This window comes from Marmota marmota, unplaced genomic scaffold, assembly GCF_001458135.2.
Source record: "Marmota marmota marmota unplaced genomic scaffold, marMar, whole genome shotgun sequence".
Lineage (NCBI taxonomy): Eukaryota > Metazoa > Chordata > Mammalia > Rodentia > Sciuridae > Marmota > Marmota marmota.
This window is the reverse complement of record NW_026000174.1, coordinates 19,947,639-19,970,447: the sequence shown is the minus strand read 5'-3', so window position 1 is coordinate 19,970,447 and position 22,809 is coordinate 19,947,639. Positions and strand designations below refer to the sequence as shown.

At 41.8% G+C, this 22,809-nt stretch overlaps 2 protein-coding genes across 2 annotated transcripts in view; both read left to right on the top strand.

Annotated features, from left to right (window-relative positions):
* Positions 1–13,069, top strand: part of LOC107135618 (interferon-induced very large GTPase 1-like) — a 42,728-nt gene extending 29,659 nt beyond the window's left edge. The window contains 6 exon segments of the mRNA XM_015477588.2: positions 1,039–2,544; positions 2,547–2,740; positions 2,742–3,608; positions 3,610–4,776; positions 4,779–5,773; positions 5,775–13,069. Of these exon segments, the coding sequence (XP_015333074.2) occupies positions 1,039–2,544; positions 2,547–2,740; positions 2,742–3,608; positions 3,610–4,776; positions 4,779–5,773; positions 5,775–8,322 (7,277 nt within the window). The 3' untranslated portion in view covers positions 8,323–13,069.
* LOC107135616 (interferon-induced very large GTPase 1-like) overlaps positions 1–22,809 on the top strand; it is a 161,728-nt gene that overhangs the window by 34,453 nt on the left and 104,466 nt on the right. The window lies entirely within an intron of this gene.

Sequence of the window (22,809 nt, the reverse complement as noted above, 5' to 3'; positions counted from 1 at the left end):
GGAATGTGATAGACATCATTATGCAAAGTACATGTAATTGAATTGAAGACATGAATTGATGTGAACATACTTTATATACAAATAGAGGTATGAAAAATTGTTCTATATGTGTAATAAGAATTGTGATGCATTCCACTGTCATGTATTTAAAAAATAAAACCAATAAAAAAATCAACTAAAAAGAGAGACTTAAGGGGGTAGGTTAAAAAGACATGGTGTAATAAATTTACATTCATAGGAAGACAAGTGTATAGGATACCCATTGAGCAGGGATGCTAGTGCCATTAATAGGATAGGTAAAATAGAAGGAAAAAAAACTTAATAATGTATAAACTCGAAAGAAATGAACTATATCTCATCTACAATCAAAAGATATGTGCTCAAGATGGAATGGGTGCAGAACACTAATAAAATCCAGATTGAGGAGAGTCTGGGGATCTATATACATATATTTGAATGACATCCATATATAAATAATTCTTCATGTAATGGAAAGACTGTATTAAATCAGTAAAGTTGAAACAAAGTGGTGATTTAGAAGTGTAAACAAATGTTAGAAGTTCATTTTAAAGGACAAGAGAACAAATAGGCATTAAATATTCTAAGAAGAACTGACAGAGTGATAGGAATAAAGTAATTCAAAGAAAAAAAATAGTAGAAAGATAACTAAGTGTTGGTATTGCTCTAGTTTAAAAACTAAACATTAAGCTGAGAAACTCATGGATATTCTCCAACTCCAATGCCTCAGTCTCATAGTTTCAGTGAAATTGTTTGTGTGTAAAGTGTTCAAATTAGGCCATTAAGTTTCAATTCACCATAGAAAATTTTAAAAAAAAAGTCTATGTTGAAAACACAGTCAACGATGTCTAGAAAATATACAGAAAGATTTTGATGAAAAATAAATTTTAGGATAAGTAAAGCAAGGGATGAGAAGGCCTTGGAGACTAGCTTTACTAATTCATGCTTTTCATCATGTGGCTGACACTTCCTAATCTCAGGACCCAGTCAACACTAACTGTATGTCTTTTTTTCACACAGCCATGGACACAAGCAAGCAGACCCCTGATGAGCCTCTCCTCAGAAGCAAAAGGAGGCAAAATCTTCCAGAGATGCTCAGAGAAGTGGGACTGGAAGTTGAGTACTGGTTGATCAAGCTGAAGGGAGTCCTGGGTGTGACCTGTGCCCAGTCATTACAATATTTAAAAAGAAAAGACCTCCAGAAGCTGAAATCCCAGATACGATATACATGGGAGAAAAGGGCCTTGAAGAAACTGCTTGACCTGTCCCACTCAAATAGTCTTGCAGAGTTACAGGAGTCACCAGTGGAGAGGAAAAAGGAGAAGCAGACAGAACAAGAAATGAAAGAGCTGAGGAACTTGCTGTCAGAAGGGAGACAGAGACAGGAAGAGGCAGTGAAGAGAAAAAAAGCAGAGCTGAGGCAAGCCATGGAGATCCCTGAAGAGAACAGGCTGAAGCCTCCAAAGCCCCTAAGGGAATTCATGGAAATCATGAAGAGAACATTCAGTCTCATGGAGCAGATGCCATCCCACAGGCCAAACCTCCCAGATAGAGATCTGGTAAGATGGGCATCTGGAGGGCTGGCCCTGCAGGGAATATACAAAACCTGCCACCACATGGACCTGATACAGAGGAGAGAGGAGCTACTCAGTGTCCCCAAGGAGTTCTCACTCTTTGGCCCTCAGCAGGGCACATTGATGAAATCTGAAGAATTTACATCTTCTCAAGCAGAAGTCATGTTCACCCAGTCTATGGAGAATTTAGGCTTCAGTTTAACTACTTCAGCCAAGGTTGGAGGTTGGGGATTTAGTTTAGAAACTGAACTGGATAAAAGTAAACATTCAGAATCCAAGCAAACCCACCTAACAAATTCTGAGTGCTCTTATTTCTGCTCAACCAAGTTCAGTTACACTCCCATGGCATCTTGCCACTTCCCCATTGATCAACTCAAATTGTCCAAGGCTGCTCTTCAGGAATTGAAATGCCTTGAAGACCTTCTGGATCAGACTACAAACCCTCAGGAATCCCAGGTGCTGAAACACTGGAGTGAAAGATTCTTCCACAGGTTTGGCTCTCATACTAACCAAGGTCCTCTACACTTAGGAGGAATCTACTGGTGGAAGGCTGTCTCAAAGGGGTTCCAAAGTGACCAGCTGGTTGATATAAAGCAGCAGGCAATAGAGACCCTGGATATTTACATAAGTTGTGGCTACAGTGGCTTTGGAACAAATGTTGCTGCAGGTATAAATGTGTCACACTCACATTCAAAAGCAGATACTCAGAAGAAAACTTTCCAAAATCTCCAAACCAAATTCCAATTATCTGTGTCCAAGACAGGTGGACCACCAGAAGCAGATGACTTTGCTCAATGGAAAGCTGGCCTTGTTGCCAGCAATCAAACCTGGTATGTCATTGATCGGGGACTTAAACTGGTACCCATTTGGGACATCATCCTCTCCAGATACAGAAGTGATTTTAAGGATCCCCTTAAGGTGGCTAACTGCCTGAAAGACAATTACACTTCTCTGGTTTCTCTGCACAGATCCAAGAGGGAGAGTAGTTACTGAAAATTAGGCAAGAGGTTAGAGTTTTCCTAGATGGTGTGAAGTCCTGGGTGGTGTCTGATCCTGAAAAACAACTTCAAAAAATGAGAGATTTCATGCAAATATTGAGTCAAAAAACAAAAGGTGATGACACTTGGATTAATCTATGCCTCACAGATAAAAGATTTGTAGAACTTTTTAGTCAATACTGTCAACTTTTGCAAAATGTCTTTTAATTATAAAACAAAATGTATTAAAATGCTGTTGTGTATTCTTTTTGATCCTCACATCTACAAAGTGGAAAACTTTCCTCAGAATCACTCCGTTATGCACTGGATCAACCAGCCAGAGTCAGAAGAAGAACTTGTCAAATGCTTCAAATTTTCTGAATTTATTAATATTATAAAGGATACCCAAAATGAAGTCTTGGAAGTAAAGTTAAAATCTGAGTCTCCAGAATCAGTTGAAAAAGTTCAAAGAAAGGCCACATATAAGGTCAGCTTGGCTCTCAACAGCTTCTTAAATCACCTCCAAGCAACAGAGCAGATAGACACACAGCTCTTGTTACTTTCCATTGCAGCTGGTGCAGGATATCAGGTGGTAAGTAATAATTTTCGACATCTTCTCAGCTATGATTAGTTAAACTTCCTTCTGGATAAAATGCAAACTGCCTACAATAAATACCAGCAGCTGAAAACCACTTCCAGCTCCAGGGCGCATGCATTTCTGGTGTTCACAAGTCTGACAGCCACAGCTGGTGTCACAGTTATTTCACCAGAAGAGAAGACAAAATACATGGAATTTATAACAAAACATATGGAACAATTATTTTCTGAAGAAGTTGTGCATGTCCTCACTAAATGTGGAGCAGATCATGATTGGGAAAACTTAGAAAGAGACTTGAGTCTACTCATTGATGGAGATTATGAAGCTACCATCTCTTCTGTGAAAATGGATGAGGTCAAAAGAGAGCTACAAAGTCTTCTTGATGAAAAGAAACAGCCCTGTGAACCAGATACTAATAAAAATAACACACATGAAATAATAAAAAAATGGAGCTTTCCTAGACTTACTCCAGCGTCTTGGCCTAGAACATTATTATCCAAAAAATATGGGTAGAGCTGACTTCCATCTGATCTACAAGCCTTCTGTGTGCAACACCCGGCCCAAATCTGAACAGGAACTTCCCTTCTATTTCCTTCAGAAGCTACTGATGCTGGATTACGGACTGAGATACCAGGTCTTCAAAGGTGATGGAAACATAGAACATCAGGTCTCTCCAAGTGCCTCTAATCAGGAAAAGGAAGCTAGTAATCCATATGAAGACTTTTTTGAAGATTATGATAATCTCACTAATACTTTGATCACTGAGTCCAAGCCCCACATTCACCCCATGGATATTCAGATGGCCATCATTCACTGTGCAGATGATTTTGCCAGACAATACATTTTAACCAAACTTTCCATTTGTCAATTTGCCCTGCCCCTCCTGGTGCCAAATCCCTGCACTTCTCAAATTGAATTCTCTGTCTGGTCTCTCAGACAAATTAGGCGAAGTTGGCAGCAAGCAAGGGAATCACCACAAGGGAAGATTAGTCACCAAAGTCAGCAGATGTGTCGTGTCTCCACCCCCATTGTGTCCTTCATTAGAGTTGGCAGTGGCCTGTCAGCTTCCAAATCTCAGATCATGAACTGTCTTCTCAGTGAGTGCAAACATGATGTGTTTTTCCACCGACACTGCAGAGAAAGCAGCAAGAAGTGCCTCTTGATGGGGGGTGTGGTGGAAATCTGCTGGTTCTGCCCTGGAGGGGAAGAGGAAGACAGGTTTGACAACTGTGTGACCTTCCCCAGTCTTCATGGAGATGCAAAGGAACATAAAAGGCAGCTCACTTTTCTGCAGGAGGTCTCTTCTATCATTGTAGTCCTCATGTCAGCTTCTAATGACAATGAAGAAAGCCGAGCAGTTGTTAATGACTTGTGGCAGTCCTCAAAATCATTGATCTGCTTGCTTGATGACAAAGAAAACTCCAAAGCCAATTATTCTGATAGAAAGGTGAAAATTGGCATAAAGAGCAAAAATGGTGCAGAATTGACAGAGGAACTCACAAATGCCATCAGACATTTGCTAGAGTTCTCTGACACTGCTCTCAGCATAAAGGACTGTTGTCATATTGCTTACCAGAAAGGATTTTTTATTGATGAAGACCAGAGTGATTTTCAAGGAAGTCAAGAAAAAAGGCACAAATTATAAGGGCTCTCCTAGGACAAATGGAGTTGACTCAAGTGAAGGAAAATTTCCTACCCCTTCAGGGACAACTGTGGCATCTTTGGTATAAGAAGGACAAAGAAATGTATCACCTAAGAGAAAAGGGCAATCGAAGCATTGAACAACACAAGAGTGAGATTGAGACAGATAAACAAAGAATAAGGCAACAACAATTGGAAAAAGTTTTTCCTCTGAAAGATGTAATGAAATTTGTGCTTCAAATTCTCTACAAGTATTCAGAAACTCACACTTTATTCTACTTCTTACAATGGATGAGTGAGTTTTTGGATATCCTGACTGCAGAGCATTTGAAAAACCTGAATGAAAAATTAATTCAGTTGTTTTCAAATGTACAAGCAGAAAAGCGAATATCTCAAAACAGCAACTCTTTGAAACTCTTGCAACATCAAATAGAATCCATCTCTACCAAGATTATTGATTGTACTTTAGGAAATGAGCAATTTCTCAGAGAGATTGGCCAGATCTATGAAGCTCTGGAAGAAACTTCTTCCACAAGCGATATACTTTTTCTCTCCCTTCCCCAAATTGCTGCAGACCTGATGACATCTGGTGTCCCCATAGAACTGATTGATGGGGATACTTCCTATGTGCCCCTAAAGTGGGTGGCAGCCGTTTTTGACAAGCTCTGTGAGAAACTGGGAGACAAACGGCTCTTTGTTCTCTCTGTCCTTGGCCTGCAGAGCTCTGGAAAGTCCACCCTACTGAATGCTCTTTTTGGGCTGCAGTTCAGTGTAAGTGCAGGCAGGTGTACCAGGGGGACCTACATGCAGCTCCTAAAGGTGGATGAGTCATCAACAGAGGAACTTGGCTTTGACTTTGTGCTGGTTGTAGACACAGAAGGACTTCGGGCCCCAGAACTCAGCAACAAATCCCAGAATTGGGACAATGAGTTAGCCACCTTTGTCATTGGACTTGCAAACTTGACTGATCAATATATTTGGGGAGAATCCATCAGAAATACAAGACATCCTACAGATAGCTGTCCAAGCCTTTCTGAGGATGAAACAAGTGAAAATTTCCCCAACTTGCATATTTGTGCATCAGAATGTAGGAGAAGTGACAGCTAAAGACCAAACTATAGATGGACGAAGGCAATTAGAGCAGAGGCTAGATGAAATGGCAGCACTGGCTGCTAAACAAGAAGAGTGCTCAGATGTAACCTGCTTCAATGACGTCATCAAGTTTGATGTCAATACTCACGTGTACTACTTTGCTCACCGCTGGGAGGGCAATCCCCCCATGGCCCCTCCCAATCCTCGCTATAGCCACAATGTCCAAGAACTGAAAAGTAGAATCCTTTTGACTGCCAAACAGGAATCCAGAGGAAGTATCATGAGGATATCAGATGTAAAATTCAGAGTTCAAGATTTGTGGAGAGCCCTGGTAAATGAGAACTTCATTTTCAGTTTTAGGAACACCCGAGAGGTCATGGCCATGAGCAAACTAGAAACCATGTATAACCACTGGACCTGGGAACTCAGGAGTCATATGTTGGACTTGCAGAACCAGCTTCACAATCAGATTCAGAATAGAAAAATTCTGACACTTACAGCAAGCATGATTGTGGATCCAGTTGTAAAGAAATATGAAACCATCAAGCAAGAATTTGAAAAATATTTTACTGAAGACACAGAGAGCTATATACTCATCCAATGGAAAGCCCATTTTGAAAATAGGCTGCTAGTCCTTAAAGAGTCACTTATTTCGGACACTAAAAGAAAAGCCAATGAACTTATTTGTCTCAAAGAAAGTCAGGAACTACTGGAACAGAAAAAGAAGGTGTATCAAAATGAATTACTGGATAGGAGCCAAAAATTGGCTTTAAGTTTAAACGGTGAAAAATTGAGTGATGAAGATTTACTTGAGAAATTCAACCAAATTTGGGGAAAATGGGTCTGTGAAGTGTCCTCAAATGTCCCTCAAGCCATAGAACCTAACATTGATGTGGATGCTGAAAACATCCTTTTAAATCAGTTCAAAAAGGAGAAAAACATAGTAGAAAAAATAAAGAGAAATACTAGAGAGGATTTTCAAATAGATTTTGTAAAACATGTCAAGATTTGTCCAGAATATTGCACTTTCTCAAAGAATTTAGAGGCCTGTGATAAAGTGCCCATTAATATGACTACTGCACACATTTTTTCAAGATTTGATGAATCTATTAACAGCATTTGGAGTCACCAACGTGATTATCATCAAAGTGACTTCCATGAAATCCTGAGAGTAGTAGAAAATGAAGTGAATTCTGCACTCACTAAGGACAGATATATATTTACCGGTGAATACAAAATTGAATTATGTTGGTGTTTATTTTGTAGAGCATCAAAACATTTTAAGGAAATGCACAGAGCATTCAAAATAGCAAATGATCCTGTAAGGTATCTAGAAAACAAGAAAGATGATTTTTTCATGAGTTTCAAGATCTTCTGCCAAGGTGCAACCTCCATCACGTCTTTTGTTGATTTTCTATGGCAGAAGCTCACTCCTGCTGTCTCTGACACCATATGGGGGAATATGTCCCTGAAAATAACTGGGGACATACAAGCTACCTGCCCTGCATTCAATGGAAACAGGGCTAACCTGGAGAAACACATTCTCATCTCTCTAGCAGAAGAAGAAAATTTTGATAGTTATTGGCAATACATTCATAATCCAGAATCATTTTTTAGGACTTACATTAGAAACAAAACCACAAAGTACTTTTCAGTCAACAGAGGTAAAAATATAAAGACATTTTTAAAAACAAGTTTGGAGGACATCAAGTCTGCCATCCTGTCTGCCATTCATGAATCCACAGCAGTAGCTAAAAATAAAAGCAGCACTGCATCTGAGTGGCTGGATTTATTCTGTGACTATCTGGGGAACAAGCTGATCTTCCCACGAAGAGACTTGATAAGCATTGAGCACCAGGAAATAAAAGATATGGAGTTTCTCAAAGAAGCCATGAGTGCAGCTTTGGATCCTGCAATGAAAAAAGTAGAAGAAATTTTTTCAAGTAGGAATATAGATGAAATGATTCCTGAAATTGAGAAAACCCTCTCTGAACATCTCTGTGGTTGCTGGAAACAGTGCCCCTTCTGTAAAGCAATTTGTACAAACACAATTCCTAAACATGATGGAGACCACAGTGTTCCATTCCATCGTCCTCAGGCTATCAATGGATGGCATCAATATAAATCAGAGCACTTTGTCATTGATTGTTGTACTAGTTTAGTAGCAAGTGATTCTTCATTTATTTTGAGAGATGATCAGATATTTTTATATAAGAAATATCGGCAGGCAGGAGAGGATTTTGCCACATGGAGCATCACCCCAGATTCATCCACCCAACCATACTGGAAATGGTTTGTCTCTCACTTCAGATCAAAGCTAGAAGAAAATTATGAGAAAAAATTTACTAACCTTGGTAAAATCCCTGATGAATGGGCAAAAATCACAAAGCAGGATGTGCTCAATGATTTGAATAAACAATAATCCTCAATGACCACATAAGATCCTTAGTATCTGAACAATGTCACAGTATATATCAACCTTAAAACACATCCTCCTTACAACTAGAACTTTAAATATTCCACTTTGTGAATGAAATGTGTAAAAAGAGATCCTTTATCACTTCAAGATTTAAGAGTTCCTGAAAAAGTATTTAATATCTCTCTTCCTCAATTCTGTCTGGATTAGAAAGAAATTATTAAAATAGGACCATATGACAAAATCAAATAAACTGTATAGAATATCTACTTCCTAATTTGAAGCATTTTTCTGAGTACTCTTTAAAGATAAATAATACCTCCAAGAAAGTCATCTTCATACAGGAAATTTAGAGTCATTGCATGATGCTCAAAGTCCTGTAGAGTGACTGCATCACGCAGTTGAACAAATATACAGATCTTGAAACTTTCTCTCCTTTCATGAATGTTTTCAACCTTTCAACTCATGAAGAAAATTTACTCACCCTTAAATACAAAAGCATCTATGAAAATTTTGTGATTCCCACATAAAATGTTATTTAAGCGTATTTTATTCTAGCAAAGAACAAACCAGAGAATTGACCAGGATAGAGTCTTCATCAACTCAGGAAACCTTATCAAGTAAATATTGGAAATAGAAATCAAATAACTGTTTGCTTCATTTAATCAACACTTGTTGGAATAACTTTCAGTTTGCTGCTAGCTGCTACGAGCAGCTCAGAGAGCTAGGAAAACCCTTGTTTGTACAGACTGGACAGGAACACCTGCAGGACAGGGCACTCTGCTCTGGCGAGCCATCAGTGAAACCACATTCTCAGTGCTTGAGGTCAGCGTTGCCAAGCTACAAGGCCCGAAAACTGAGAGTTAGGTGCTTCAGGGCATGAAATCCCCGACTCATAAGGCCCCCTCCCCTAGGGACAATGATCCTTCCAGCCTGCCTTCCACCGCGTAGCAATATTTAGAGCTTCCTCATAGTGCGGCTACTTTAATCATAAGATGATGAGTTTCTAGATGTTGTATAACCTGCTTGCTTATGTATGATTGGAAGATGTGTTCTATATAAATTGTAATCACTTCTGCATTAAACGAGCTTGCCTGGAGTCAACTGCGGTTGTCACCTGTCAGCTCTCACCAGCTCCCGGTGTCTGTGTGTTGACTCCATGTCTCTAACCCTGCGACTGAGGTAGCCGAGTGACCAATTGACGACATCAGTCACCGACAGCCAGGCCTCAGAAACCGAGCCAAAAGGAGAAGAAGAGATCAACATGACTCTCCACCGACAAGATAACCTGAGTTTATATCAAAGCCCTATCAGATCAAGCTCAGACCATGTCACCTGCCAGAGACCAGAACACTTCTTGCTGATGTGTGCAATTATAACTTGAAACTCACAGGTAAGTGCACAACAGATAAGTATGAAAGAAGAAAGGCCTCTGCCTAATAGCCTAATAACTCAAGGCCCCATGCTGGCCTGTCAGAGCAAAATGAACACACTTCAAAGCATGGCCCGTGTGGGAAGAATTACTTTGTAGTCAGCTATAACACATGAATGGCTGTCTGTGGGACAGTTCTTTAGTGGAGAGTCTGTGGGACAGTTCTCCTCTAGTGGAGAGCCTCTAGTATTATCTAGTGGCAAAAACCCTTCAGTGAGCAAAATACTCTTGCCCCTGCAATTAAAAAACCATGAGAGCAATCCACACTCAATAAATTATGATCAGGATGTTTTACATACTTCTCTCTCAAATCTTGCAGAATGCATCCCAAGGACAAAACTCAGGAGGACAACGGGAGCCCTCTGGATCAACATCATCGTAAGGCTTGCAGTCCTCACAGCCACAATTGCAACTACCACTCTTACCGCTCTCCTGTACCCCACCAAAAGGACCACACCCAACTGATTGGAAACAACTTATGCTGTTGCTGGGAGTTTAATTGGACTTTCCCCTTCTTTTGCATCAACGCAGAAAAGGACCCCCTTTATGCTATTGTGCATCATTCTGTCATTCAGCCTGCAAATACATGCTTGGTGGGTGGGGGCTCCATCTCCCAGGATTCTTTTACCTGTTGGTTTGGATGATACTGTATTGCCTTTCTTGTTTGCTACTGATATTTCCTTGTGATGCCCTGTTACATCTGACCCAATAGCAAGGCACCCTTGGAATATGTCACTCTCACTTGATCATTCATGGGCCTTTACTATATTAAGAAATGTGTCTAGGGCACAGAGGTTATGTCAGTTTACAATTTGCCTTCATAATGATATTCTTTGGGAACCAGGAATAGGAAGCATTATAGGTTTTCGGCTATTCTCCTTAGAAGGAGAAGCAAAAGTAGTCTCTCTCAGTGATCTGCCTACTGGCATGCCCCCTCATGCCAAAGACTCACATTATTGGCCCCAACCCTTTCTGTAGCAATGTCCATGGAGAAAATTTAAAGATATCAGTGAAGGTACACCTCTAAGAGCTATATCTTGGAGAGACTGTCTCTCCCTTTCCAGACCCTATCACATTTCTGATGAGCTTATTAGTTGGTCCAGACCCTATACAAAAGGTGGACAGAGAATGGAATTTTCAATAGAAACAAATACATTATTATTTAAATATCATACAGATTGGATAACCAATGCTCAAAATACAAAAGAAAGACAGGAGACTTTTTGCAATTAGTCAAACAATTGCTATGTGGTGCTTACAAATGTATAGATATCAGTCTTATTGTCACCATGAATGCCATTAGGTTTAACATCTCTTGAAAAACCCTCAGCTAAACATGCTACTAAAGGCCATGTATGTGTTAAGCCACCCTTCTTCTTTGTAGCCTCCACTCAGAACCACAAAAGGATCATCTTTATTGTAATAATTCCCAATGTGAGTTAACTGATTGCTGGAATTCCTCAGTTAAGACAGTAGTGGTAATGAGAACACCCCCCATGTTATGGTTTCCAACAGAGGATGACTCCTCCATTCAAAAGGTTCATTTTACAAAAGATATTTCCCTTCCCAGAGGTAAGCGAGATTTTGGGATTACTGCTGCCATTATAGCTGCCTCCCTCTCTGTGGTTGTAGCAGCTACTGCTGCTGATGTAGCCTTGACCCAGTTCACAACAAATGCTGCAACCATTAATCAGGTAGTGCTCCATCAAATCCCTGACCACCCAGGAGTGATTAAACCTGCAATTGCATAACCTACTTGCTTACGTATGATTGGAAGATGCATTCTATATCAATTGTAATCACTTCTGCATTAAATGAGCTTGCCTGAAGGATGAGTAAATTTGTTACCTGCTAGTTCTTACAAGCTCCAGGTGTCTGTGTGTTGATTCCATGTCTCTTAATGTTACAACAACAGATTGACCTTATTGATGAAAAAATTGATATGCTTCAATTGAATGTTAGAGTACCCTGCAGTCCTCAATTTCTGTATATTTTTCAAACCCCTGTCTCAATAAAAAATGTAACAGAAGCTCTGCTTGAACTAGCAAATAGACTTAAGGGACCTTGGGATATGACTTTTAGAAATTTCACTGTGACGCTGCATGCTCAGATTCTCAGCCTAAATGAAACCAGAGCAAAGCTAATTCTTAACCCCTCAATCTTATAATGGCTATGGGATAAATTGTCAGCTTTAATTGACCCTGCTAATTGGATCCTTGCTGGTATTGGCATAGTTTTTCTTGTTTTACTATATGCTCTTTTTACTATAAGGCTCAACAAAGTAGAGATAAAACAAGGTATGTTAGTTCATGCATGTAAGGAAAGTTAAAAAGAAAATAATGATTCCCTGGCATCCGTATGAATAGCAGCTATGGATCGGATCTAAGTAGTACCAACTAGGGTTCAGATTTCTATGAGGGATCATGCCAGGAGTCTTAGCACTGCTCTCCTTTTCATCTATCTACGTCTCTCAGTTCGGTCACAATAGTACTCTTTGTCTATGGCCTTTCTCCTTTCTTCCTGAATGCAGCCTCACCAGCCCAGTGCTATGAGCTGGGCCCTCCATGGAGAAGAAATCTGAGTTTCCTGATCCTAAGGTAAATGCTAGCATGGAGGCCACGGGAGCATTTTCTATCAAGGAAACAGAGAACCCTCTCTGGGGCAATGCTTGGTGGGTGGGGTGCAGGACAGGGCACTCTGCTCTGGTGAACCATCAGTGAAACCACATTCTCAGTGCTTGAGGTCAGCGTTGCCAAGCTACAAGGCCCGAAAACTGAGAGTTAGGTGCTTCAGGGCATGAAATCCCCGACTCATAAGGCCCCCTCCCCTAGGGACAATGATCCTTCCAGCCTGCCTTCCACCGCATAGCAATATTTAGAGCTTCCTCATAGTGCGGCTACATTAATCATAAGATGATGAGTTTCTAGATGTTGTATAACCTGCTTGCTTATGTATGATTGGAAGATGCATTCTATATCAATTGTAATCACTTCTGCATTAAACCTGCCAGCTCTCACCAGCTCCCGGTGTCTATGTGTTGACTCCGCCTCTCTATCCGCCACAACTGAGGTAGCCCAGTGACCAATTTTGATCACACCAGTAACCAGAACATACAAAAACACTTTCTTCTTCCTGGTTTCTTGGAACTTCTCTGTTTATGTTACAAAACTTTGAGGTATTCGCAAAGTTTAGGTCTTCAAAGCCTGTATGATTCTGAGAGGGATTAAAATTGAAACAAAATGTATTATAACCATGTAAATGTGACCAGTCTGTGGACAAGGTCAAATTTAATTAAGCCATTAATGATTACAAATACTATCTTTTAAAGAAAAAAAATTTAAAAATATGTACTTTAAAAAAATCTAATAATAATTAACCTTAATTTAGTTTTAATATTTCAATAAAAATTCATTTTTCATAGTTAAAAATATAAAGGAGTGCTTATCTTCAATTCAGACAGATTTGTGGCTCTTTATATTATGGCATTCCTAAGGGAATTGCCCTTATACCTTATGGCTCAGTTCTCACAGCCGATGACCTAAAGGAATTCTGATGCAAAGAAGAAAATTTCCTCATTTTATATATAAAAGAAATGTTTGGTTTCCCTTTGTGGGTACAATCTCTACCTTTTCATGGTAAGTTAAAACAGCCCAAGGGACAGCAACTAAACAACTTGGATCTTCAGAGATGAGAGATAGGCATGCTGACTTAGTCTCCTCTGTCTGCCATAAAGCTACACATATATTATCATTTTCAGATCGACAGACTATGATCTCCACAAGCTTTCTGTTGGTTTATTGTAAGCCTGTGGATTAAACCCTAGCTTTGCACATGTCAATAAGCACACTATTTATGAACTATACCTTTTTATTTTTTTTTTCTGAGGTGGGGTTTCATTAAGATGAAATTTGTGATACTCTGGCCTCAGTGTCTCAAGTAGCTGGTAATAAAGATTATTTGTTACCATGCTAGCTTTCAGAAGTCTTGAAAAAGAAAAATTATAAAGGATATAGGTGTTCTTGAACAGGATGAATTTCTCTTTTTTCTCTGAAAAAATACTCTTGGTGGGAATTGGGAGGGTCTCTTAATGAAATCAACTGAAGTAGCAATGGGAACAGAAGCCCTGCACAGCATAGTGCCTGTCACTCTCATCACTGCAAGCTTTCAAATTAATTTTCAAATAAATTGAGCAGTGCTCAAATAATATTTGCTGAATGTTTCTTATATTCAACAAATCCATAAAGCCTTTACATAAGAAGTATCGTATATTACTTTTGATTTACAAGCCAAAAATATGTGGTGTAACTGAAAAGGTTTTTAATAAACTCCTGAGGTATTTAAGCAGTGTGATTCTTAAATGAGATCCAGAGGCCAACCTAGGAAGAAGACAAAAAATATTGGGAAGAGGTAAATTAGGATAGAAAGAAGATGACTATGTTGAGATGGTGTTTTCTGTGATAGAATTAGGAAAATTAATGAAGTTGGGGCCAGAATTGGAATAGATGAAAGTATTAATGGTTTGCATGTCACTGGTGAGAGACTTGAACAGAGCAAAGGAGTGAGTGGGAATGAGATTATCAAGATGGAGAACACTAGATCTGACTAGAGGTCACAAAATTAGAGCTGTTAAGAGCTACAAAGTTAGTAGGGGTAGGGCTCTCATGGGCAGCAGAATGAGCCTCAGTAACTGAAGTGGGGAGCAGAGATACAAGAATTGGGGATCAACATGTCAGATTTAGGGATGTTCCAGTCAGTTAAGACAGAGGTGCCAAGTAGAGTGGGAAAGGAATCACAAGGCCATGGGGCTAGCATGGCAATGATCTTAGGGGGAATATCAAATTACATAATCAAGGTGTGAGTTACTCACTTAAATTGGACTCTAAAAATTAGAACTCACAGATATAGAGAGTAGCATGGAGATACCATAGACTGAGGGGAAGGTGAGGGAAACGAGAAAGATTTGTTAAAATGCAAAGTTTCAAGTAAACAAGAGGAATAAGTTCTGGAGATCTACTGCACAGCCAGATGATAAGTATCTAGGCTAGATATTGACATTATTAGTATTGCTAACATTGAATTGTGGTTGTGTCTACACTGTGCTGACTTGTAAGTAGATAAAGAAGCAAGTCGAAGCTCTCTCTTTTAATCCAAGTAGTAATTACATAAGTGTTTGTGTTGCTATTTTCTCTATCTGTATTTTACTTTCTTGAAAAATAATTTTAAAATAAATTAGAAATAAAACAATAATACAAAATGTATTGTACAATCCAAAATTACAAATTGAATTTTAGGTGCTACCACCAAAAAAATAAATAGATAAGTATATAAAGTTATGGATATGTTATTTGCCTAATTTTCTCATTCCTCAATGCATGTGTGCATAAAAACATCACTTTTTACCCCATAATTATGTATAATTATTATCTATAAATAAGTATAAAAGATGACCAAATAAAATAAAAATATGAATTACTTAAAAAAGATGAAAAATTGCTGTGGGAGGTTTTGAAGGAGATCTCTATTTCTTTGAGGCAGACAACCTAATAACCTCCAGGGAATGGATATGTCTGTAAATTGATTCCCCCCCCCCCTTTTTTTAGATGATTTCTCTTTTGGCCACTGGAAAAAGGAATGTGAAATGTACAATTGTCATTTTATCTTTACCTCAGAATTATTATCGTCTCCATTCCAACTCTTCAGTAAATTCTAAACAACTAGTCAACCTTTTACTTTGGTATTGCTGTATATGAGTTATATGAGTATGAAATGTAGGAAATTAAGAGTGTTAAATTATATTCTAACACATTATATTATATCAATCATAGTATTGTGATGACTACCAATAGTACTATCACTGTAGTAGCAGTGCCTGTAGGACCTTGGAAGTGTAATCTAGCCTTTGTGTCCTCAAGTAACCTAATACTGCAATGATGGGATTTTCATTAACAAATAATTGGCTATAAAATAATTCTCATTAATAAATGAAGGCATGGAATACAATGCCACCCATGGAGTAATTATACTGTGTCAGTTATTATGTTATGATGCCTACTGCAAATTCCTCATTCCTTTGCTTTTGAATAAAATTTTACTAGAAACATGCTAATAGGTGAAATAGTCTCATCAGAGGTTCATTGACAATCATATTCAACATGGACTACTTGGGAAATCATATTTGAAGATATAGACTTCAAGAAGTGTAATTTTGTGACTAAATCAACTGTTTTAATAACTGATTATCAGTTGTTAAAAAATTAAGTGTGTGAACAAACTTATGCCATTACCACCTGAAAGAACAAACAAGACTCGTTGTCAGAGAAAATGCCCATTTATTGAGGAACAGCTCTGCTTATTTATAGAGTCAGGGGTGATTTGTGGTTATGACAGTTTAATGGTTTAATGGTTTGACAGTTGTCATGGTGTGCTTTCTGATTGGTGGGTAAGGATCATGTGAGCCAGCAGGGCTAGTCTGATTGGTGGGTAAGGATCATGTGAGCCAATAGGACTCACCATTGGACAGATCTTCTTCGGGGATAGGGAAGTTAGTCTTTGGAGCCGGGGCGACTCCCAACATTCCCCCCTCTTTGTTATTAAACTAGAGTGGCTGTCTGCTCATTCTAGCTGCTTCCTGCTGAGATGAGGTGGTGTGGGAGAATCAGAGAGGAGGGAAGTAAGGAGCCCCCACAGGAGGGCAGAGAGGACCGGTATAACTTCAGGAACTAGATCATCAAAGGTTCCTTGCCACCACAAATACATGATGATGTCAGTCCACTCGGCATAGGTCTCCACTGGAGGTATCATCAGTAGCCAGGAGTTGGTAATTCCTGAGGAGAAGCTGGTTAAAAGCTTGATTAGAAATTTTTACCCACCTGAGTCTGAATGAACTTTATGATAAAGGGAAGGAACAGGCACAAGGAGTTTTTATATCCCAAATCTAATGGGGTCTCTGGGTCTGCAAGCTGCCTTGTTGGCCTACGGGGCATTAAGTGTTCAGCCTTGAATGGGGGCTTGGGCATTTGGGCTTGAAGCAAACAGGTAATAAAGAACCAGGTCATCCTGCAGCTAACTTTCTTTGGCATGCCCTGCAGACCAGCCTGTCCTGCACCTAACACCCTCAATTCCACTCTTCATTCCTAGTCCAATCTAGCTCCCTCCCCTCTCTATTAAGGCTGCTCTTCAAACTTTCTCCTACCTGGGTGTACCAGCTTGCTTCTCTCTTTACCTTTTTCAAAATAACTTCTCCTACACTCTGAACGAAGGCGGCCAAGGGAGGATGGTGGCCCATTGTTACCAGATTTCCCTTTGAGAGCAGTCAGATCTCTCCAGGTTTTATGTGAAACATCTCAACTTTAAATACTGATACTTGAAATTCTTGCAAAACTGGGAGGGTAAACAAAATACACACTGTTGAGAGCCACAGCCGAAGGGGCCCCAGCAAACTTCCAGCTGCCAGCAAACTTCCAGCTGCCGGCTGATGATTGGCTCACAGCGGCCCCAGCAACATCTAGCTGATTGGCTCCTCTGCGGTGATGCTCATTGGGCTGTTTCCCTGCCCTTTCAGACCACAGAGCTGCTCATTGGGGGACTTTTTTGGCTCCGCCCACGTGACCCAGCCAATTGGCCTCAAGAGCAGGAGGATTGTGGGAGGTGGAGAGAGGCTTGTGGAAAGCCGGTGGTGGCAGTTGGGGCTCTGAGGGTTTTTCCTGAGAGGCTGTTTTGTTTGGCGTGTGTGGTTCTAAAAATAAAGTTAGTTTCTTTTGACAAGTGGCTCCTGATTGTGCCCAGCCAGACTGCGGCAACACACGCTGCTCCTTAGGCCCAGAAGGCAACTGATAATGTGCTCTCTTATGATAAAGATAGTTCACTTATTCAGGGGTCACCATGCTCCGGACACCTAAGTGGTCTGTCAGAAGGACAACACACAACGGTCCCACTACCAGCCAGATCCAAGCAAGTAGGGGGTCTGTAAGGAGGAGAAGGGGGTCTGGCTGGAAGGGGCCCTTAGGGTCACTTGCTTTGAATCTCCAGACACAGGGCAAAGAGAGGACCCAAGAGGGGCCAGAAATGAGGGGGAGCATTAGGAGAACCCATTTATGGAACATCTTCAGGTACTGGGCTAAGAACAGCGACACAGAGAGGCGGAGCTTGAGGGGATCTTGTGGGGAGGGATGACAAAAGTACTTAATGACAAGTGAAGATCATTGGCTCTTCTGATGAAGGTGTAGGAGCGTGGTGCTTAAGCCTGGAAATGTGAATCCATGGGGTAAGTTGGTTATTAGACAACTTGAGTTTGGCTACCAAGGGAGTGCACATAATTACCTGAGCAGGACCCTCCCAATTTGGTTTTAGAGGAGGCTTTCCCCCTGGTGGGCAATAGTAAACAAGTTGACCAGGTGTTAAGGGGGTAGGGTTTTGAAAGAGACTGGGGTCAGGAAGGAGCCAGTCTTGATAGCGCCAGAGTTCAGAGTGTAGATGGAAGAGGAGGGGCAGGGCATAGGTTTCGGAGATGGTAGGGGTTCTGTAGGCAATTCGGAAGGAACGAGGGGACGGCCATTCATGACTTCATAAGGTGAGAGACTAGAATGCTTCTTTGGCAAGGCTCTAATGCACAATAAAGCCAAAGGGAGCACCTTTACCCAGTCCAGGCTTAATTCCATGGTGAGCTTGGTAAGGGTCTAAGGGACCGATTGGTCCTTTCAACCTTTCTGGAAGCCTGGAGGCAGTAAGGGCAATGGAAATGCCAAGGGAGTGATAGCGCATGAGCCAGTCCCTGAGTTATCTGCGAGGTGAATTCTGGGCCATTGTCTGATTGGATAGAAGTGGGCATCCCAAAATGGGGGATTATGTGAGTAAGCAACAGATCAACTAAGTGATCTGTTGTAGGAGGGTCACGTGGGGAAAGGGTGAAAAAGGAGTGAAGAAAAATAGTGAGACTCTGTGGACTATATTGGAATAGAGAGTGAAGAAACTGGAAGAGTTGTTGGGATCTTAGGGTGGCTGATGGAGATGCCTGATTGGCCTTGGAATTCCCAAGAGTAGTAAGGGAGGAGTCAGTTTGGTGGGCTTTGCAATGGATTATTCCCAGTTGGGAAGGCAGCCTGGAGGCTCAAAGTAGGCCAGAAATAAGTGTGGAATTAATGACTGCCATCCCTTTGGTGGTCAATAGCCCCCTTTCTTCCCAAATGGCTGTGTGGGAGATCAGGATATGGAAGATGTATTTGGAATCTGTATACAGGGAGAGGGTTTTTTCCTCTGCTAGCTCACATGCCCTTGTGGCAGCAATGAGTTCAGCTTGTTGGTTGGTGGTATTGGGTGGGAGAGGTTTGGCCTCTATGATGGATGAGAGGGAAACGACAGCATACCCTGCCACTTTAACCCCTTCGTTTATAAAGGAGAACCAGACAAGGTCCGAAGAGGGCAGGGGTCCCTCAGAAATGGTGGTAGGGCAGGGTAAAATCATGTCTAATACCTCCAGGCATTTGTGGATGGGATCTTGTGAGGGAGAAGATGGGAGGGGGGAGGCAGGGTTTAATGGAGAGCAGGGCTGAAAAGAGATGGAGAGATTTTCAAGGAGAGACAAGGAGGGATAGAACCCTGGAAGGAGGAAGTGACTGTAGCCCCTTGTAAGTGAGGAAATCCTTTAGATGGTGAGGAGATGAGATGGTTAGCAGGGAGCCAAAGGTAAGCTTGTATGCTTCTTTCTGGAGGTCATGGGCTGCTGCTAGGGCTCTGAGGCATGGGGGCCAGCCCTGACGGTGGGGTTGGATAGGTAGGCCACTGGTGCAAATGTGGGGCCATATTCCTGACCCAGAATGCCCAGACTTTGTCCCTGTTTTTCATGTAGATAGAGGGTGAAGAGTCAGGAGAGGTCAGGGAGATGCAGGGTGGGTGCCCAGTAGAGGGCCTTTTTAAAGGGCTTCCCTACCACTGAGAGTAGGGGTTCATCTTGGCCAGACTATATAGCGGCCTGGTGGGGAGGGAGTCCAGGCCCTGAAGTACCCAGCCAAACCCAAGAAGGATAAGCTGTTTTAATGGCCTTTTTCTCTTGAGAGATAGAGAACCCTAGATGCTATTTGGGCCTTTTGTGGAGAGGCCCGATATCCCTTTAAGGCCAAGAAAGTAGGAGAACTGTGTAATCTGTTGAGTGCCCTTTGGATGGGCTAGAAGAATTTGTAGAGGTTTGCAAGAGGTGCAGAGAGCAGGATTGGATAGGAGCAAGAAGAAAAAGCCTGGACATAAGTGATCTCTATCCATTTTTTGAACGCTCACAGTAATTGATTTCCCCGTACGGGCCACCAAATGCCACAGTCTGGCTGGGCACAAATGCCGCAGTCTGGCTGGGCACACAATCACGAGCCACCACACAGCTTGTAGATTCAAACAGCAACTCTTTATTCCCGAACTCACACCAGCCGTCTACAAACATGTTCTGGGGAAATCCACGTTCTCTGCCCAAATCCACGTTCTCTGCCCAAATTCACCTCCACTGGGCTTCTATCTCCAAAATATACTGTCTGAATCCCGTGAGAACTCAAGGGGAACTCAGGCAGCAGGATACGCCCTATTCCCAGCAGGAATAATCTTAAACCTTAAACCTGGAACCTAAACCGGGAACTCCCTAATCCGCCTTGGTCCTTGAGCAAGGTCACCTACATTCAATGTCACTGCAACATGGGGTACGCTGGCAAGGAAATTGTCATACCTACTTGGCTAATGGCTCCCAGCAGTAGAGATCCCTTAGAATGGAGGGATCCAGGAACACAAAAAAGGGCCATCTGCTTTGGTTGTCTAAGGAATAAGTAGGCCAGGCCTGGGTGCTATATTTGATCCAAGAAGCATTGTAGGGGAGTGTCGACTGGCAGAGAGGACACATCACCCATGTAAGGAGGAGGGAAGAAGACACAGAGAAGGAGGAAACTGATTTATTGGCAAAAGGGGCATCCCAGCTAGAGCCAAAAAATCAGCAGTGCCTAAGTGGCAGGTTCGAGCTGCAGAGATTGGTTGTCACCAAATCCCGACAGATGAAGCTCTCGTCCTGGCCAGAGCTGGAGCCGTGGGAGACCTTGGCCAAGGCTTTTCAGGACCCCTCCTGGAGAGGCTGGATACTCCCAGGGCTGGAAAGAGGGGAGATGCAGGGAAAGAGAGAGGAAGAGGAGGGTAAATGTCTCTCTAGCGGCCAAGTCTTAAAGGTGATAGGACTAGGACTTTCGAATCTGCCCAAAGAAGGAGTCCCTGAGGGCCACCATAGCCTTAAAGGCTGTGGTGGGGTGCTTTAATCAACATATTGCAAGAGGGTGGATTCGGGGCACTGGGGGGTGAAAAGATTGGACTTGGAGGTGAAGGTTTTTCCAAAGAAGTGTGGACTATCTCGAAATCCTTGAGGAAGGACAGTCCAGGTTAAAGGCAAAAAGATATTCTTTAAATCTATGACTGAGAAGTGGGTGGCAGTGTGGGGGATCTGAGACAGCAGGGTGTATGGGCTGGGAACCAAAGGATGTATAGGCCTAACGAAGGTGTTGATGAGTCGTAGGTCCTGAATTAAGTGATAGGACCTGTTGGGCTTTTCTACCACTAGTGTGGGAGTATTGGAAGGGGAATGAGCAGGGCGGAGGTACCTCTTGCTAAGAAGGTCCTGAATAATAGGTTGTAGGCCCAGAAGAGCTTTTGTGGACAGTGGGTATTGAGCCTGATTGGGGAAGGTGTTAGGATCTTTGAGATGAACTGGTGGGCAGGAAATGGTGAAGGGGGTGTGGGTATCCCATACAATCAGGTCAACCAGGTTTGTAGGTAAGGGGTCATTTTTAGTATGATGTTTCATGTCAGCCTCACAAGTGGAGCAGAATGGCCAGTCTTCTGCCAAAAGGGCCATAAAAGATGAACAGGCTGATTCTGGGGCCTGACTGATGCCAGGAGCCCAGATATTGATTGTTGTATTGAATTTAGAGAGAATATCTCAACCAAGCAAAGGAACTGGACATTGGGGCATAACTAGGAAGTCTTAGAGAATGGGAAGTTGTCTATGGAACAGAGTAATAGGGAAGTCTTTTTTGGACAGATGGTCTTTCCTCCTATCCCAACAATAGGAGAGGTGGACGGCACTGTTTGCCTCCAGAATTCTGTCAATGACTGAGAAGGTAGCCCCAGTGTCAAGGAGAAAGTCAATCTTGCACCTATCCACCTGAATCCACACCTTGGGTTTCTGTCTACTGATCGTTTCAGCCGGGGACAAGGACTCAAGGCTCCATCAATTGATTGCCATGCCCAGAATGTTGGAGGGTTTCCTGGCCATAGTCCTCCTATGGAATCTAGGACAGTCAGAGCCCCAATGACCTTGTTGTTGACATTTAGGGTATGGGGTATGCAGAGTGTGTGGTGTGGGACATGCCCTGGCCCAATGTCCCTCCTTGCCACACTTGAAGCAGGTGCTTAGGGAGGTTTTCGGTGATAGGCGGCGACCTGAGGAAGCACCCTGAAGGGCCTGGGTGAGCATCTGAAATTTCTCAATCTGTGGGGTGGCAGGGCCTTGTTCGAGCTTTTTTAGTTTGGCCCAGATGTCGGGTTCGCTCTGTGAGAGGAAATATGTCCTAAGGATATGACTGACAGCCATCTGGAGTTTCAGGATCTAGGTTACTGCTAAAGGGCTTTCGTAAGCCGATCCAGAAATTCCGATGGGGTCTCTTGTAATTTTTGGAAATTGACAGCCTTATGTGCCACTTTTTTGAGCCCAGCAATAATACATGTGGAGAATCAGTCCCTACTCTGTATGCCAGCTTATGTATAATCTCAGTCGGGAGTTTGATCTGGGGCAGCAAGTGGCCCCAGAGGGTGATTGGGATTAACTTGGTGAGTTTCATCTGCATGGGCTCTGGAAATTCCCAGACTCTGGTACATTCCTCAAGAAGGAGAGTATTAGCCAATAACATATATCTATATATCTATATCTATATCTATATCTATATATCTATATCTATATATCTATATCTATATCTATCTCTCTCTCTCTCTCTCTCTCTCTCTCTCTCTATATATATATATATATATATATATATATATATATATAT